This window comes from Triticum urartu, chromosome 3 (genome assembly GCF_003073215.2).
Source record: "Triticum urartu cultivar G1812 chromosome 3, Tu2.1, whole genome shotgun sequence".
Taxonomy (NCBI): Eukaryota; Viridiplantae; Streptophyta; class Magnoliopsida; order Poales; family Poaceae; genus Triticum; species Triticum urartu.
Genome location: NC_053024.1, coordinates 116,817,198 through 116,835,472, shown reverse-complemented (window position 1 = coordinate 116,835,472; position 18,275 = coordinate 116,817,198). Strand labels below are relative to the sequence as shown.

Here is an 18,275-nt window from a genome sequence, read left to right as displayed (position 1 = left end):
ATACACATGTTCATGCCAAAAGATAGTAATGATAGTATCACATACTTCTGGCACTACCACGTAAGTCATATCGGTATAAAACGCATGAAGAAGCTCCATGTTGATGGATCTTTGGACTCACTCATTTTTGAAAGGATTGAGACATGCGAACCATGTTTGTTGGTAGATATGCATGAAGAAACTCTATACAGATGGGTCGTTTGGACTCACTTGATTTTGAATCACTTGAGACATGCAAATCATACCACATGGGCAAGATGACTGAAAGCCTCGGTTTCAGTAAAATGGAACTAGAAAGCAACTTGTTGGAAGTAATACATTTTGATGTGTGCAGTCCAATGAGTGCTGAGGCATGTAGTGGATATCGTTATGTTCTTACTTCACAGATGATTTGAGTAGATGTTGAGTATATTTACTTGATAAATCACGAGTCTGAATTATTGAAAGGTTCAAGTAATTTCAGGGTGAAGTTGAAAGATCGTCGTGACAAGAGGATAAAATATCTATGATATGATCATAGAGATGAATATCTGAATTATGAGTTTGGCACAGAATTAAGACATTGTGGAAATTGTTTCACAACTAATACAGCCTGGAACACCATAGTGTGATGGTGTGTCCGAACATCATAACTGCACCCTATTGGATATGATGCATACCATGATGTCTCTTATCGAATTACCACGATAGTTTATGGGTTAGGCATTAGAGACAACCACATTCACTTTAAATAGGGGACCACGTAATTCCGATGATATGACACGTATGAACTATGGTTTAGAGAAACCTAAGCTGTCATTTCTTAAAGGTTTGGGGCTGCGACGCTTATGTGAAAAAGTTTCAGGCTGATAAGCTCGAACCCAAAGCGGATAAATGCATCTTCATAGGACACCCAAAACAGTTGGGTATGCCTCCTGTCTCAGATCCGAAAGCAATAAGGGATTGTTTCTAGAATCGGGTCCTTTCTCGAGGAAAAGTTTCTCTCGAAAGAATTGAGTGGGAGGATGGTGGAGACTTGATGAGGTTATTGAACCGTCACTTCAATTAGTGTGTGGCAGGGCACAGGAAGTTGTTCCTGTGGCACCTACACCAATTGAAGTGGAAGCTTATGATAGTGATCATGAAACTTCGGATCAAGTCACTACCAAACCTCATGGGATGACAAGGATGCGTACTACTTCAGAGTGGTACGTAATCCTGTCTTGGAAGTCATGTTGCTAGACAACAATGAACCTACGAGCTATGGAGAAGCGATGGTGGGCCTGGATTCCGATAAATGGCTCGAGGCCATAAAATCCGAGAGAGGATCCATGTATGAAAACAAAGTGTAGACTTTGGAAGAACTACTTGATGGTCGTGAGGCTGTTGAGTACAGATGGATTTAAAAGGAAGATGGACAATGATGGTAAATGTCACCATTAAGAAAGCTCGACTTGTCGTTAAGAAGTTTCCCGACAAGTTCAAGGAGTTGACTACGGTGAGACTTTCTCACTCGTAGCGATGCTAAGAGTCTGTTGGAATTATATTAGCGATTACTGCATTATTTATGAAATCTTGCAGATAGGATGTCAAAACATTGTTTCCTCGACGATTTTCTTGAGGAAAGGTTGTATGTGATACAATCGGAAGGTTTTGTCAATCCTGAAAGATGCTGATAAGTATGCAAAGCTCCAGCAATCCTTCTGAGGACTGGAGTAAGCATCTCGGAGTTGGAATGTATGCTTTGATGATGATCAAAGATTTTGGGTTTATACAAAGTTTATGAGAAACTTGTATTTCCAAAGAAGTGAGTGGGAGCACTATAGAATTTCTGATGAGTATATGTTGTTGACATATTGTTGATCAGAAATGACGTGGAATTTCTGGAAAGCATATAGGGTTATTTGGAAAGTGTTTTTCAATGGAAAGCCTGGATTAAGCTACTTGAACATTGAGCATCAAGATCTATAAGGATAGATCAAAACGCTTAATAGTACTTTCAAATGAGCACATACCTTGACATGATCTTGAAGGTGTTCAAGATGGATCAGTCAAAGAAGGAGTTCTTGCCTGAGTTGTAAGGTATGAAGTTAAGACTTAAAGCTCGACCATGGCAGAATAGAGAGAAAGGACGAAGGTCGTCCCCTATGCTTAAGACATAGGCTCTACAGTATGCTATGCTGTGTACCGCACCTGAAATGTGCCTTGCCATGAGTCAGTCAAGGGGTACAAGAGTGATCTAAGAATGGATCACAGGACAGCGGTCAAAGTTATCCTTAGTAACTAGTGGACTAAGGAATTTTCTCGATTATGGAGGTGGTAAAAGAGTTCGTCGTAAAGGGTTACGCCGATGCAAACTTTAACACTAATCTAGATTATTCTGAGTAGTAAACTAGATTCGTATAGTAGAACAGTTATTTGGAATAAGCTCCAAATAGAACATGGTAGCTGCATCTAGGAGATGCCATAGAGATTTGCGAAGTACATACGGATCTGAATGTAGCAGACCCGTTGACTAAAACCTCTCTCACAAGCATAACATGATCAAACCCAGAACTCATCGAGTGTTAATCACATGGTAAATGTGAACTAGATTATTGACTCTAGTAAACTCTTTGGGTGTTAGTCACATGGGGATGTGACCTTGAGTGTTAATCACATATCGATGTGAACTAGATTATTGACTCTAGTGCAAGTGGGAGATGTTGGAAATATGCCCTAGAGGCAATAATAAATTGATTATTATTATATTTCCTTGTTCATGATAATCGTTTATTATCCATGCTAGAATTGTATTGATAGGAAACTCAGATACATGTGTGGATACATAGACAACACCATGTCCCTAGTAAGCCTCTAGTTGACTAGCTCGTTGATCAATAGATGGTTACGGTTTCCTGACCATGGACATAGGATGTCGTTGATAACGGGATCACATCATTAGGAGAATGATGTGATGGACAAGACCCAATCCTAAGCATAGCTCATAGATCGTGTAGTTCGTATGCTAAAGCTTTTCTAATGTCAAGTATCATTTCCTTAGACCATGAGATTGTGCAACTCCCGGATACCGTAGGAGTGCTTTGGGTGTACCAAACGTCACAACGTAACTGGGTGACTATAAAGGTGCACTACGGGTATCTCCGAAAGTGTCTGTTGGGTTGGCACGAATCGAGACTGGGATTTGTCACTCCGTGTGACGGAGAGGTATCTCTGGGCCCACTCGGTAGGACATCATCATAATGTGCACAATGTGATCAAGGAGTTGATCACGGGATGATGTGTTACGGAACGAGTAAAGAGACTTGCCGGTAACGAGATTGAACAAGGTATCGGGATACCGATGATCGAATCTCGGGCAAGTGTCGTACCGATAGACAAAGGGAATTGTATACGGGATTGATTAAGTCCTTGACATCGTGGTTCATCCGATGAGATCATCGTGGAACATGTGGGAGCCAACATGGGTATCCAGATCCCGCTGTTGGTTATTGACCGGAGAACGTCTCGGTCATGTCTGCATGTCTCCCGAACCCGTAGGGTCTACACACTTAAGGTTCGATGACGCTAGGGTTATAAAGGAAGCTTGTATGTGGTTACCGAATGTTGTTCGGAGTCCCGGATGAGATCTCGGACGTCACGAGGAGTTCCGGAATGGTCCGGAGGTAAAGAATTATATATAGGAAGTGCCATTTCGGCCATCGGGACAAGTTTCGGGGTTATCGGTATTGTACCGGGACCACCGGAAGGGTCCCGGGGGCCCACCGGGTGGGGCCACCTGCCCCGGGGGCCACATGGGCTATAGGGGGTGCGCCTTGGCCTACATGGTCCAAGGGAACCAGCCCCAAGGGGCCCATGCGCCTAGGGTTTCACAAAAGGGAAGAGTCCCGATAGTGGAAGGCACCTCCTAGGTGCCTTGGGGGGAAGGGAAACCTCCCTGGCCGCCGCCCCCCCCCCCCTAGGAGATTGGATCTCCTAGGGCCGGCGCCTCCCCCCCCTTGGCCCTCCTATATATAGTGGGGGAAGGAGGGCTTTTCATCGATGCTTTTGGTTGCCTCCTTCTCCCTCTCCAACACCTCTTCCTCCTCTTCTGCGGTGCTTGGCGAAGCCCTGCAGGATTGCCACGCTCTTCCATCACCACCACGCCGTTGTGCTGCTGCTGGATGGAGTCCTCCTCAACCTCTCCCTCTCTCCTTGCTGGATCAAGGCATGGGAGACGTCGTCGGGCTGTACGTGTGTTGAACGCGGAGGTGCCGTCCGTTCGGCACTAGGATCTCCGGTGATTTGGATCACGACGAGTACGACTCCATCAACCCCGTTCTCTTGAACGCTTCCGCTTAGCAATCTACAAGGGTATGTAGATGCACTCTCCTTCCCTTCGTTGCTAGTCTCTCCATAGATAGATCTTGGTGACACGTACGAAAATTTCATGTATGAGAGCAAAGTATGGAGTTTGATTGACTTGCCCAATGATCGGCGAGCCATTGAGATTAAATGGATCTTCAAGAGGAAGACGGACGCTGATAGTAGTGTTACCATTTACAAAGCTAGAATTGTCGTAAAAAGGTTTTCGACAAGTTCAAGGTGTTGACTACGATGAGAGTTTCTCACTCGTATCTATGCTTAAGTCTGTCTGAATCATGTTAGCAATTGCCGCTTTTATGATTATGAAATTTGGCAGATGGATGTCAAAATTGCATTCCTGAATGGATTTCTGGAAGAAGAGTTGTATATGATGCAACCGGAAGGTTTTGTTGATCCAAAGGGAGCTAACAAAGTGTGCAAGCTCCAGCGATCCATTATGGACTGGTGCAAGCATCTCGGAGTTGGAATATACGCTTTGATAAGTTGATCAAAGCATATAGTTTTATACAGACTTGCGGTGAAGCCTGTATTTACAAGAAAGTGAGTGGGAGCACTACAGCATTTCTGATAAGTATATGTGAATGACATATTGTTGATCAGAGATAATGTAGAATTATTCTGCAAAGCATAAAGGAATGTTTGAAAGGAGTTTTTTTCAAAGAAAGACCTCGGTGAAGCTGCTTACATATTGAGCATCAAGATCTATAGAGATAGATCAAGACGCTTGATAAGTTTTTCAATGAGTACATACCTTGACAAGATTTTGAAGTAGTTCAAAATGGAACAGTCAAAGAAGGAGTTCTTGCCTGTGTTACAAGGTGTGAAGTTGAGTAAGACTCAAAACCCGACCACGGCAGAAGATAGAGAGAGAATGAAAGTCATTCCCTATGCCTCAGCCATAGGTTCTATAAAGTATGCCATGTTGTGTACCAGACCTATTGTATACCCTGCCCTGAGTTTGGCAAGGGAGTACAATAGTGATCTAGGAGTAGATCACTTGACATTGGTCAAAATTATCCTTATTGGAATAAGGATATGTTTCTCCATTATGGAGGTGACAAAAAAAGGTTCATCGTAAAGGGTTACGTCGATGCAAATTTTGACACTGATCCAGATGACTCTAAATCTTAATCTGGATACATATTGAAAGTGGGAGCAATTAGCTAGAGTAGCTCCGTGCAGAGCATTGTTGACATAGAAATTTGCAAAATACTTACGGATCTGAATGTGGCAGACCCATTGACTAAACTTCTCTCACAAGCAAAACATGATCACTCCTTAGTACTCTTTGGGTGCTAATCACATAGGGATGTTAACTAGATTATTCACTCTAGTAAACCCTTTGGGCGTTGGTCACATGTCGATGTGAACTATGGTGTCAATCACATGGTGATGTGAACTATTAGTACTAAATCACATGGCGATGTGAACTAGATTATTGACTCTAGTGCAAGTGGGAGACTGAAGGAAATATGCCCTAGAGGCAATAATAAAGTTATTATTTATTTCCTTATATCATGATAAATGTTTATTATTCATGCTAGAATTGTATTAACCGGAAACATAATACATGTGTGAATACATAGACAAACAGAGTGTCACTAGTAAGCCTCTACTTGACAAGCTCATTGATCAAAGATGGTTATGTTTCCTAGCCATAGACATGAGTTGTCATTTGATTAACAGGATCACATCATTACGAGAATGATGTGATTGACTTGACCCATTTCGTTAGCTTAGCACTTGATCGTTTAGTTTGTTGCTATTGCTTTCTTCATGACTTATACATGTTCTATGACTATGAGATTATGCAACTCCGTTTACCGGAGGAACACTTTGTGGTGCTACCAACGTCACAACGTAACTGGGTGATTATAAAAGGTGCTCTACAGGTGTCTCCAAAAGGTACTGTTGGGTTGGCGTATTTCGGAGATTAGGATTTGTCACTCCGATTATCGGAGAGGTATCTCTGGGCCCACTCGGTAATGCACATCACTATAAGCCTTGCAAGCATTGCAACTAATGAGTTAGTTGCGGGATAATGTGTTACGGAACGAGTAAAGAGACTTGCCGGTAACGAGATTGAACTAGGTATTGAGATACCGACGATTGAATCTCGGGCAAGTAACATACCGATGACAAAGGGAACAACGTATGTTGTTATGCGGTTTGACCGATAGAGATCTTCGTAGAATATGTAGGAGCCAATATGAGCATCCAGGTTCCGCTATTGGTTATTGACCGGAGACATGTCTCGGTCATGTCTACATAGTTCTCGAACCCGTAGGGTCCGCACGCTTAAAGTTCAATGACGGTTATATTATGAGTTTATGTGTTTTGATGTACCGAAAGAGTTCAGAGTCCCGGATGAGATCGGGGACATGACGAGGAGTCTCGAAATGGTCGAGACGTAAAGATCGATATATTGGACGACTATATTCGGACATCGGAAAGGTTCCGAGTGATTCGGGTATTTTCGGGAGTACCGGGGAGTTACGGGAATTCGTATTCGGCCTTAATGGGCCATACGGGAAAGGAGAGAAAGGCCTCAAAGGGTGATCGCACCCCTCCCCATGGGTTGGTCCGAATTGGACTAGGGAGGGGGGCGCCCCCTTCCTTCCTTCTCCTTTTCCCTTCCCTTTCCTTCCTTCCTACTCCTACTACTTGGAAGGGCTCCTAGTTCTACTAGGAAAGGGGGAATCCTACTCCCGGTGGGAGTAGGACTCCCCTAGGGCGCGCCATAGAGAGGGTCGGCCCTCCCCCTCCTCCACTCCTTTATATACGGGGGCAGGGGGCACCCCAAAGACACAACAATTGATCTCTTGATCTCTTAGCCGTGTGCGGTGCCCCCCTCCACCATAATTCACCTCGATCATATCGTAGCGGTGCTTAGGCGAAGCCCTGCGTCGGTAGAACATCATCGTCGTCACCACGCCGTCGTGCTGACGAAACTCTCCCTCAACACTCGGCTGGATCGGAGTTCGAGGGACGTCATCGAGTTGAACGTGTGCAGAACTCGGAGGTGCCGTGCGTTTGGTACTTGATCGGTCGGATCATGAAAGACGTACGACTACATCAACCGCGTTGTGCTAACGCTTCCGCTTTCGGTCTACGAGTGTACGTAGACAACACTCTCCCCTCTCGTTGCTATGCATCACCATGATCTTGCGTGTGCGTAGGAAATTTTTTGAAATTACTACATTCCCCAACAGTTTATTGCAGGAGGGAATGGAAAGATAGACTACTGCGCCGATGTTCTCATGGCAAAGGCCTTAGCTCTCAAATTTGGCTAAATTTAGCGCAAAGGGCGGGATGTAATCTCCTAATCATCAACTCTGACAATCTGGAGGTGATTGAGACCATGCAGGACGGAGGACAGTCAGCGGGAGCGGCGGCGGCAATCTTTGATGACTGCTATCACTATGCTTGTGATTTTACCTTGACTAAATTCGAACATTGTAATAGAGAGGCAAATAAAGTAGCACATGAACTTGCTATATTAGCTAGATTTTTTTCGACTTTGGATTGGTTTGAGGAGCCTATTAGTGAAATTGTAACGTTTCTCACAAACGATGTATTGGTTATCGCTAATGAATAAATTTTTTTTTAATTCAAAAAAAAGGTGATGCTATGTTAGTAAATACTCAAAGTTTCTCCCAACCCTCCTTCTTGTTATTGTGGCATTATTGGTGAAAAAATAGAGTCGATGATGCGGTGTAGTTATGTTTGGTTTGAACCCAAACTAGCTACACTATGGAGGGGCCACACAATCCAGTGGCTCCCGATGGCCGCCGCCAAGCAAAGCCCCGGCCCTAGCCCATTGGCCTTGGCCTAGGCGAGCTCGCACGATGCCATGCCCGTGGCCGTGGGCGATGATCCGTGCGGGATTCGCGCCCCCGCCACCACGCCAGATTCGAGCGGGATTCACGCCGCCACCATGCGCCCTACACACCCCTCATAGCTGCCGCCACCACCGCCACGCCGAGCCGCCGCCACCGCCATGCGCCGCGCGTCGGCGACTAGAAGCCAGAACCGAGAGTGTCTGAACGGAGTTAGTCACACACGTGAGGACCAAACCCCGCCCGCGACCACCACAATTGTAGCCTCCCCGTGGCAAGCCCGGCGAGCTCGAACCAGCGGGAGGCGCTTCCAACCCCTGCACCGCCAGATCCAACAAGCAACACGTCGGAGCCACAAATGCCATCTCCAGCACGCACCACCGCCATCGTGTAGCTCTCCACGACACCACCGCAACCACTCAGCACCTCCGCCAATCACCACCAAGGTGTCGTCGCGCCCACCACCATGCTATTCTCCGGCCTGGCCAGATCGGTCGACACCAACCTCAGCCACACGAGAGGGTTAAAGAGCCCTGCCGCCACCGACGCCGCACGGGCTTCGCTCACTGGCGTGCCCCGACGACGACAAGGAGAGAGGAGGGAGGACGGCCGGGGGCGGCGGCGACGGCTAAGGTTCCTCCCCTGCAGCCCGCGGAAGCGTCAGAGTGGGGAGAAACTTTCAGAATTTCCAACAAGGAGAAGCTATACCTACTTCTTTCCCTTTTGTGCAATCTCTTCTCAATTTCCAAGCGCATGGCTTTGTAACACGTGTTGTACAGAGAGCGGATTATCTACCGTGCACGGTATATACCGTGCAAGCATCACCTACCCACCATGTCAGATGTACTCATGAATGCCTGGTGAATAGTCTACCTACTCCTATCAATCTCTTTTCTCCTACTCAATTCTATTTGAATTCCGGTATATTTGAAACCCACATATAGATTAGGAACCTCAATTTTGATTTATGATTTGATTGCATATTTGGGATCCTCGTGACGAGACCTTTTAAACAAGATCAGACACGGATATATTTTAGTGAAAATTTAAACGAGACCATGTTTAATAAAGTTTCACCGTGTTTCAATTTCTTTTCTAAAACTTGTCTAAATATATTCGAGATTGGTCTTGTTTGACAGCCCTCGTCACGAGAAGCACAAATATGCATATGCATATTCTGTTGGAATTTTTTTATAAGATAAAATGGTTTCTAAATTATAAACACTGTAAAACCATTGTGAGAGTGGAGATACGATGGACAAAACATAGCTTCTGTGCATTTTCCGGTGAATGTACTATGAATGAAGCATTATAATTGTTAGGATTTAATTAATAATGTTATTAAAGAGATAACCCTCTCTTGTGTAACTGCACTGCGTTGGCAATCTGGCAACAGTCACGACGGTTCCCTCGTTCCCCATCGAGTGGACGCGCCCCTCCGCTTGCGTCCCCTTCAGTTGTATATAAGAAATGATCATCAATGAAATTGATCCCGATTGGATTCATTTTACATCTCTCTCGTTTTCACTCATATCACGTTATCAGTACTTTTGCTCTCCGTTGAGAGAAAGGCCACACGAGAGGAGCGAAGCGTTGACGCTGCGACCAAGCCATTGACGAATTGGCATCGGCGGCAAGATGAGCGCACACACGACGGCGCTCCAGCCAGCCCCGTCTCCTTACGGAACGACGGCGGCACACCGCGGAGGTGCAAAACGGGACGACCGCTCCCCATCGGTCTGTCGACTCCCAGACTCCCAGTGCGCGCTCATGGCGCTGCTACAGGCCACCGGCTGCAAGACGCGGCAGCGGACGCTCAAAGCACTTCTCCTTCCGATAAAGAAGAAGGGAATAAAGCTAAAGGATTTGCTCATCTTATCATCTCGTAATCAACCAATTGATTATTTTCTATGTACATCTAATTCACATAGGACGAACCATCACATGAATTGATTTGTACCATAAGAAGGAACCATCACATGCCCGCCGTTTTGGGCATCGTCGAACGACGGGCCGTATCTTTTGGTGTGTGGCGGAGGCGTCCTCCGGTGCTCCACTAGGACGCACAAACTTGAACACGACCATCGAACTGGAAGGCGAGACGACCTGGCGCGGCGGCTCTGCATCGACCAACGGCGACTCCGCGCGGTTGCTGGTGTGGAGATGCGGTTCTAAGACAGCGCGGCACGGTGACGGAGCACGGCGCTGCGTGGCGTCGGCGAAGACGACTGGCGCACGGCCGAGGCCCTCTGGCCGACGCGCGGGACGGTTGACGCACAAGGCAAGGCGGCGGGCATGACCTCCTGGCCCGGATCTTCAGGTCTCATCGGCGGCGATTGGCAACGGCGTCGAATGAAGTAACGGAGGTCCTACCCGACGCGGTGCGGTGGCGTAGCGCGCGGCGTCGGCACAACGCGTAGCGACACTGCTATAGGCATAGCAGAGCGGCAAGGCGCTGTGAAGCGAAGCACCGAGGCGGCCAAGTGGTACTCACACACAGTAAGGCCAAGGCCGGCGACGCGGCCGCCGGCGGCGTCCGTAAGTGCAAATATGCATGCAATGCATGTATGCGATCAATCGTCCGGCTAATTAGCATGTGCTAATTAGGTTCCTTAACCACATGCATGATCTAATTCACATGACAGCATGCAACCAGCAACCCTATACACGTACATGAGGTACTTCTACACCTTTTATCAGAAGGGCTCCGGTTATATGATAATCCGATGAAAGTCCGTGATGTTCGCAGCCAAGTCATGATTAGCTCATGGACTTCGCAGTTCTGCAACCGGGCTTATTGTTTTGAGCACTTTAACCATCTGGGTGTGGTTATTTTGACTGATAGAAGTGGTGGTTGGATAGGGTTAACCCTAACCGTTCACGCCCCGATCTTGTTGAAAACAAGAGGGGAAAACGGAATAAAAGCTTAGGCTATGAGGTTTTGGCCCAGAACCAGTTTTATTCCTATGTGTTTTTACAGTAATTGACTGTATACTACTGTACCGTAAGCACATTAGGTACCAACATATATGTTCCGGCAATTTGTAAATTGCTATATGTTGATCAATGCACATGCATTTTTTGACAACATAATTAATTTACTTGGGAGTAAATTAATTGGACATGATGATTTCATGTATCATATGTTGATTTTTGCTGAGTTTGTCATTGATGTCATCAATGATCAAACCTGGGCATGAATGTCAAGATGAACTTGGCAACCCAGAATCTCAATTTCCTATAGCCACACCTGCTCAGGGGCTCCTGCTACAACCGATATACCGCAAAATGTTATTCGATCTGTGACAACATACAACTCTGTTGTGCATCAAATCAACTGAAAGTTGAGACTCTACAATAGTGTGGTTTCAGATGCTAGTCTCATTGAAATGCTTTCCACTTTCAATCCTTTTATTAGGATTTGACTAAACAATTTAATCAATGGTGAAGGAAAGTGGAGACATTATGAGAAGCAAAATATGAATGGGGCGTAAAAAGGCACAAGTCATTTCTTGGAGAATGACGAGGTCAGTAGCATCGCTTACTATACATGTGGTTATGCTACTCACAATGCAAGGAAATGTGATACTTCCACGCATTTGGTGGATCTGTACATGCATCAATTGGCTATGGGAAAGAGGCCCATGGGAACAAGTGTGAATCTTACTTCACTTGACATAACAGAATTCCCAATGGTTGAAAGTCCCCATACGTTCCTCGAAACATGGGCAACCAGAAGCATGCTCAGCAAAAGGAAGGTCCACTATTGAGTGTCGATGACAAGTTAGTGGACTTCAATTTTAGTGACATATATGGAGACCGGGTTCAGTCTCTTTTGTCATGCAATGTAATGATGTCTATAGACATATTACATGTTGTGAAATAAATTATGTCCATCAACATAATATGATAGCTATGTCATCATACATGATGCTTGTTGTATGTCCTCTGACATATATGGTTTATGATGTATGTATTATTTCCATATGAGTTCAATCATATGTTGAAATTGGTTTCTTTGTTTTTAGAAACTTATGGAAATAGTCCAATTGAGAAGGAAATGTGTTAAGTAGAAACTGGGTCTACTGACATGATATTTAGGGAGATTAACTATTTCCAAGCTCTTGATAAGAGTAATGGAAATATCATGACAATTGTTGGTCGTGAGGGGGTAATTGTTGGCTCTGGTCAAGCCAAAATTACACTCCCTATGGGTACTACATGGTAATCATGGGTACATTGATGTATCTAGATTCTACTCGTACCTTGCTGAGTTATAAGGATATCCGCAATGGTTTCTATGTCGAAACTCATATAATGAGTGAGGTTGGAAACCTACTCATGACTCAACAAAAAGGATTCGAATGAAATCCTAGAGTAAATGCTTCTCTATATTGTGGATTGTATTATACATATATTAAATTGGATACGCATTGGCATATAAGATAATTTTCTAGAATCTTGAGAAGTTCAAGATATGGCATGATTGCCTTGGTCATCCTGGTATTCGGAGGATGAGAAAATTATTGATGGTTCAATTGGACACAATCTAACGGTGTGAATTTTCCAAATTCACTGGATTATGTATGCATGATGTGTGCAAACTGGGAAACTGATCGCAAGGTCATCTTATCTCATGAAAGAGGATGAGCCACTAGATTTCCTTGGATAGGAGATATATATGTGATCCAATTCAACCGTTATATGGAATATTTACATATTTCATAGTGCTTTTGGATGCATCAGTGAGATGGTCCAATGTGTCTTACTTCCATAAGGAACCATGCTTTTACAAAGCTTATTGCTCAAATCATTAATTTGAGAGGAAATCATCCTGAGCACGGGATAAGATCCATCAGAATGGATAATGCTACGAAATTTAGTTCGTGAGCATTTGATGATTACTGCCTAGACTGAGGCATAACTGTGGAGCATATTGGTACTTTGTGTACATACCCAGATTGGTTTTGTGGAATCACTTGTCAAGACGATAAGTTGATAGCAAGATTGCTCCTACAGAATTGTAATCTCCCAACATCTAGTTGGGGACATTGCAGTTTTACGTACTGCATATACAAATTCGACGAACTGCATATTATATGGTCTCCCCATTGCAGTTAGGATGTGGAAATGAGTAAGTATTTCCCATCTGCGATAATTTGGTTGTGTTTAATACAAACCGATGTCACCACCGCAACATACATTTATGGGCCCTCATAGAGAAATGGGGATCTATGTGAGGTACGATTCTCCGTCAATCATAAAATACCTGAAGTCTCTAAAAGGGGACTTGTTTATGGCCTGGTATGCTGATTGTATTTTGATGAGGACATATTTCCGGCATTAGGGGGAGACAAGAACCACATTGAATGCCGGGAAATAGAATGAGATGTGAATAGACATCTAGTCCTTAGATCCACGTACGAATGAATCTGAACTGGATGGTTCAGAAGATTATCAATTTGCAAAGTATCGCAAATAATCTGTCAGATGCATTTACTGAGTATAGGTGTCATAGAGTAAAATGTTCCCATAATGAATGTGCCAGAGAGAGTGGATGTGACCCATTGGTCCACTCGGCCACCAAATAGGGGGAGGAATCTGGACACATAGGACAAGGTTTTAAAGAAACGTCCAAGTGGAATGAGGAATCCTCAAACAGTAAATGCAAGTCAACTACATGTTGACATTCAACCTAGGGTTGAAAGACACCTGAAGGATGTTGGACACATCCAGGACCCAGCACGAGTGTGCACAAAAATATTGGTGCTGGGACATCGGAAGACCTTGACTCAATTGTTGTGGGAAATCACGGAGAGTCAAAAGGTGATGATGAAATCGCCACTATGTATATGGATTCAGGAGAATCATATAATCAAGACTACATTATGTCGACATTTATTTTCACCTCATGAATTGCAAAAGACCTTGGATTGGATCTAGAACTTAAGTCCATGCATGGCTAAGTGTCTTGGACACTCTGGTTGATCCAAAGGAATGCAACAATTGAGGATGCACTCGCTCTCAAGAAGAGGGGATATTGACCTGATCAGTAATATTCACTCATCTAAATGTGTTTCCGGGGGAGCACAGCTGGTTTTTGTTTATGGGAGGAATAAAAACCAAGAGGTGGTGAGACATGAAGCGAGGCTTGTAGCACATGGGTTCACGCAGAGACCCATCATCATTTATGATGAAACATATTCTCCTATGAGTGGAATAACGTTCCGATATTTAATGTCACTGGCAGTGAATAATGAATTTGTTTATCCTACTGATGGATGTTGTGACTGCATAGTTGTATGAGTCATTTGATTCGGATATCTCTTTGATAGTTCCTGAGGGAACAAAGATTCCGAGTTTAATCGCAACATGTGTTGCATAAAGCTTCAGAGGTCATTATGACTTGAAGTAGTCGGCAATGATGTGGTAGAACCGACTGAGTGAGTTCCTTTATTAGAAGGTTACTCAAACATTGATGATTGTTCATGTGTTCATCAAGAAATCCAAAGAGGGGTTTTGTACAATTTTTGTGTATGTTGATGATCTAGTATCATTAGAGCTACACAAGAGATACATGATATAATCATATCATCTTAAGACGGAATGTAAGATGTAAGATTTGGTTGAGACCAAACTTTGCTTGAGTTTGGAACTTCAGCATATTCCTCCGGGAATACTTGTTCACCAGTCTACATTTATCCAAAAGATTGTTGAAAGTTCAACATGGATAAGTCATATCCATTAAAGAACTATGGTTTTGAGGTCTTTGGATTACTGAAGACAAGGACCAATTAAGGCCTAATGGTAGTGATGAAGAGATATTTGGACTTGAGTTTCAATATCACGGTGCAATGAGAGCACGGGTGTATCTAGCAAACTGCACCAGGCCTGGTATTTCATTAGCAGTAAATTTATTGGCTAGATACAATGCATCACTGATTAAAAGGCATTGGGTTGGTGTGAAGAATATTTTTAGGTATCTTCTGGACAACATAGATCTTGGTTTGTTCTATGAAGAAAAATCAAGATATGACCATGGTTGGGTATTGTGATGCTGGGTATATATTAGATCCCCATAATCCTAGATCACAGACTGGTTTTTGTCTCCTCGAATAAAGGTGTGACCTTCTTTGGGAAGTCGAGAAGACATATTACAGTGACTGCATCCACTAATCATTCTGAAATCATTGATTTGTATGAAGCATCTCATGAATGTATGTGACTTCATAGAAATGATGAACTTTGTTGAAAGTTCAAGTGGGACTGGTTGGTGGGAATCACCCACCATTATCTATGAAGATAATGTTTTGTCTGTATTACGTAGATGTAGACAGGTTATAAAGAGCAACACTAGAATGTGTATGGCTCTAAAAATATTTTATTCCCCATGATTTAAAGAAAGGTGGAAGATAAATATCTTGCAAATGAAGTCATGTGATAGCTTTGATGATTTATTTACAAAGTCTTTACCAAGTTCTTCATTCCAGAAATAAGTTAATAGAATTGGTTTGAGATGACTTTGTTATTTGCAAGGTTCAGGGGGAGTGTACTTCTGAACGATAACCTGTTCGGGATCTTCGGATCTTTTGTATTGCACTTTTTTCCTTTATGAGTTTTTCCTGAATGGTTTCTCATGAAAGGTTTTTAATGAGGCAATAGTAATACAAGCATTGTGATATGTCATTTTCTCCTTATTTTCCCACTGGGTTTTGGAAGGAGTTTTTCATGGCATATTACGTATATCTCCTCATATTTTTCCCGCGGGGTTTTTGGAGGAGAGTATTTCAAGGATGATCTTTCACAAGGACAGGCGAGGATTAGGGGGAGTGTTAGGATTTAATTAATAATGTTATTAAGGAGATAACCCTCTCTTGTGTAACTGCACTGCGTTGGCAATCTGGCAACAGTCACGACAGTTCCCTCGTTCCCCATCAAGTGGATGCGCCCCTTCGCTTGTGTCCCCTCCAGTTGTATATAAGGACTGATCATCAATGAAATTGATCCCGATTGGATTCATTTTATATCTCTCTTGTTTTCACTCATATCAATAATAAATGGTTGACGTGATAAGACACAAGAGTAGTAGAATATGATTGAATAAAATTCAATTGAATAAGCAACATGCAGGAGATACAACAGGCCAGGTCAATATATGTCCGAACCTCCAAAAAATGAATGGCTTAGCCATGCACGGCATATCCCGTGCATGGTAGAACATCATTTCTCGTGTTGTACATTGTCTGTGAGACGAATGAGAACCTGACGCTTGATGGCTCCTTTCTGTGTTAAAAAAAAGAATTAGCAAGTGGGTCATGATTTGATCAAAATCCCAACCATTGTACACCTATACATCCAACCAGAAATGAAAATCAAAACAAGATTTATAATTTATTTGTCGACACAGAAGTTCAGAACATCGAAACAGTAGCCATCAGAACATAAACAGTAGCATTAGAAGATCACCATTCACCAACACATCAGCGCACAGCGGGCGTGTCACATTGGTACACGAACCGCCTGAGGACTCGCATCAGCTCGTCGGCCGCCTCGCCGAACGGCTGAAGGACGGAGAAGCCATGCTGCTGTCCCTCGAACTCGACTAGCTCGACGTCTTTCCCCATGTCCTTGAGCCTCGCCTCGTACCCCAGCACGCGGACACGGAGCACGTCGCCCAACGGCGCCACCACAAGAGCCGGCGGGAGCTCCACCGGCGCGAGGCTGGGGCTCTCCGGCCCGAACGGATTCGCCACCGGGTGGTCCCTGCTCGCCCCGACCGGAAGCGACATGTGCCAGAGCTGCTCGCATATCTCCACAGGCAGGGACACGTCCGTCGTCGTGTCGGCCTCCGACGCCGTGCGCTCGGCGCCGCCGAAGAAGGCGGAGAGGAGTACGTACCCGACGACGCGCACGGGGCTGACCGGGAGCCGCGCCGTGGCGACCTGGACGGTGAGGTGGTGGGCCAGGTTGGCGCCCGCCGACACGCCGGAGATGAAGGTCCGGGCGAAGTCCGCCGACTCCGCGAGCCACGGCTCGGCGCCGGCGCCGAGCTCGGCCTGGCCGCGCAGCCAGGAGAGGAAAGCCGCGCCGTCCTCGATGGCCGCGGGGAGGCGGTGCTCGGGGGCGAGGCGGTACTGCACGGACAGCACGACGGCCGGGAGCTCCGCGGCGGCGCGGAGGCAGAACGCGTGGAAGGTCGGCTGCGCGAAGGAGCCGAGGCAGTAGCCGCCGCCGTGGAAGTACACCAGCACCGGGAGCTTGGCGCCGCCGGCCACCGACGACGCGGACGCCGGCCTGTAGACGCGGACGCGAAGGCCGTGCGCCGCGTGGTACAATACGTCCTTCCACTCCACGCCGGGGACGTCCGGGAACGGCTCCTTTGGGCCGAGGACGGACTCGTCGCCGCGGACGACGGAGCCGTCGCTGAGGATCTGGACGATGCCGAGGAGATCCTCCACGACGTGCGGTGCCGTGTCGCCGGGCATGGGGTGAGTGTGATACGGAATTACGGATACGGTCGATGGTTGCCGCCCAGGTCGTCGCGGTTTATGGACGTTGTGTGGCAGACTTTAGTAGAGGCGGGATCCACGTGGTCACTTCTTCCCGTGCACGTGGGCTGGACAGATCATTCTGGATCTTGGATCTGTGACAGCTTCGGCCTTCTCGAGGATGACCGATTCCACACTTCAATGCCGTGGGAAGAAAGATAGACGATCTCCGGGAAAAAAATAGACTAGCCGTTGAAAAACGAAAATATTGGATTGTGCATCAATACGTACTCTTGGACCAGTACGTGTCCTCTCCCACTTGCCCTGACTTTTTTTTTGTGACGATCATACATACGCATACACACATATACTCATCCCTATGAACGAACTCATACATTCTACCCTTATGAGCACCAAGAGACTAAGCCAACACATCATCTTGAGATTGACTAAGTCGTCACATATGTCTTTTTCATAGTTGACGGAACGTCTCCCACACTGAACGCACATCACCTAAAAGTCTGAAATAAATCTAGCTAAATACGAGTACCAATGTCAGGTCTGAGACTTGAACTCTGGTGGGCAGTGAGGCCAACTCCACCGC

General features: G+C 45.3%; 1 protein-coding gene across 1 annotated transcript; it reads right to left on the bottom strand.

The window, feature by feature from the left end:
- Positions 1-16,269: 16,269 nt before the first annotated feature.
- LOC125548134 (probable carboxylesterase 15) lies at positions 16,270-17,744 on the bottom strand. The gene is made up of 2 exons (XM_048711811.1): positions 16,650-17,744; positions 16,270-16,466 (listed from the first exon to the last, which is right to left on the bottom strand). The coding sequence occupies exon 1, from the start codon at positions 17,666-17,668 to the stop codon at positions 16,664-16,666; it is 1,005 nt and encodes a 334-aa protein (XP_048567768.1). The 5' UTR covers positions 17,669-17,744; the 3' UTR covers positions 16,270-16,466; positions 16,650-16,663.
- Positions 17,745-18,275: the final 531 nt, after the last annotated feature.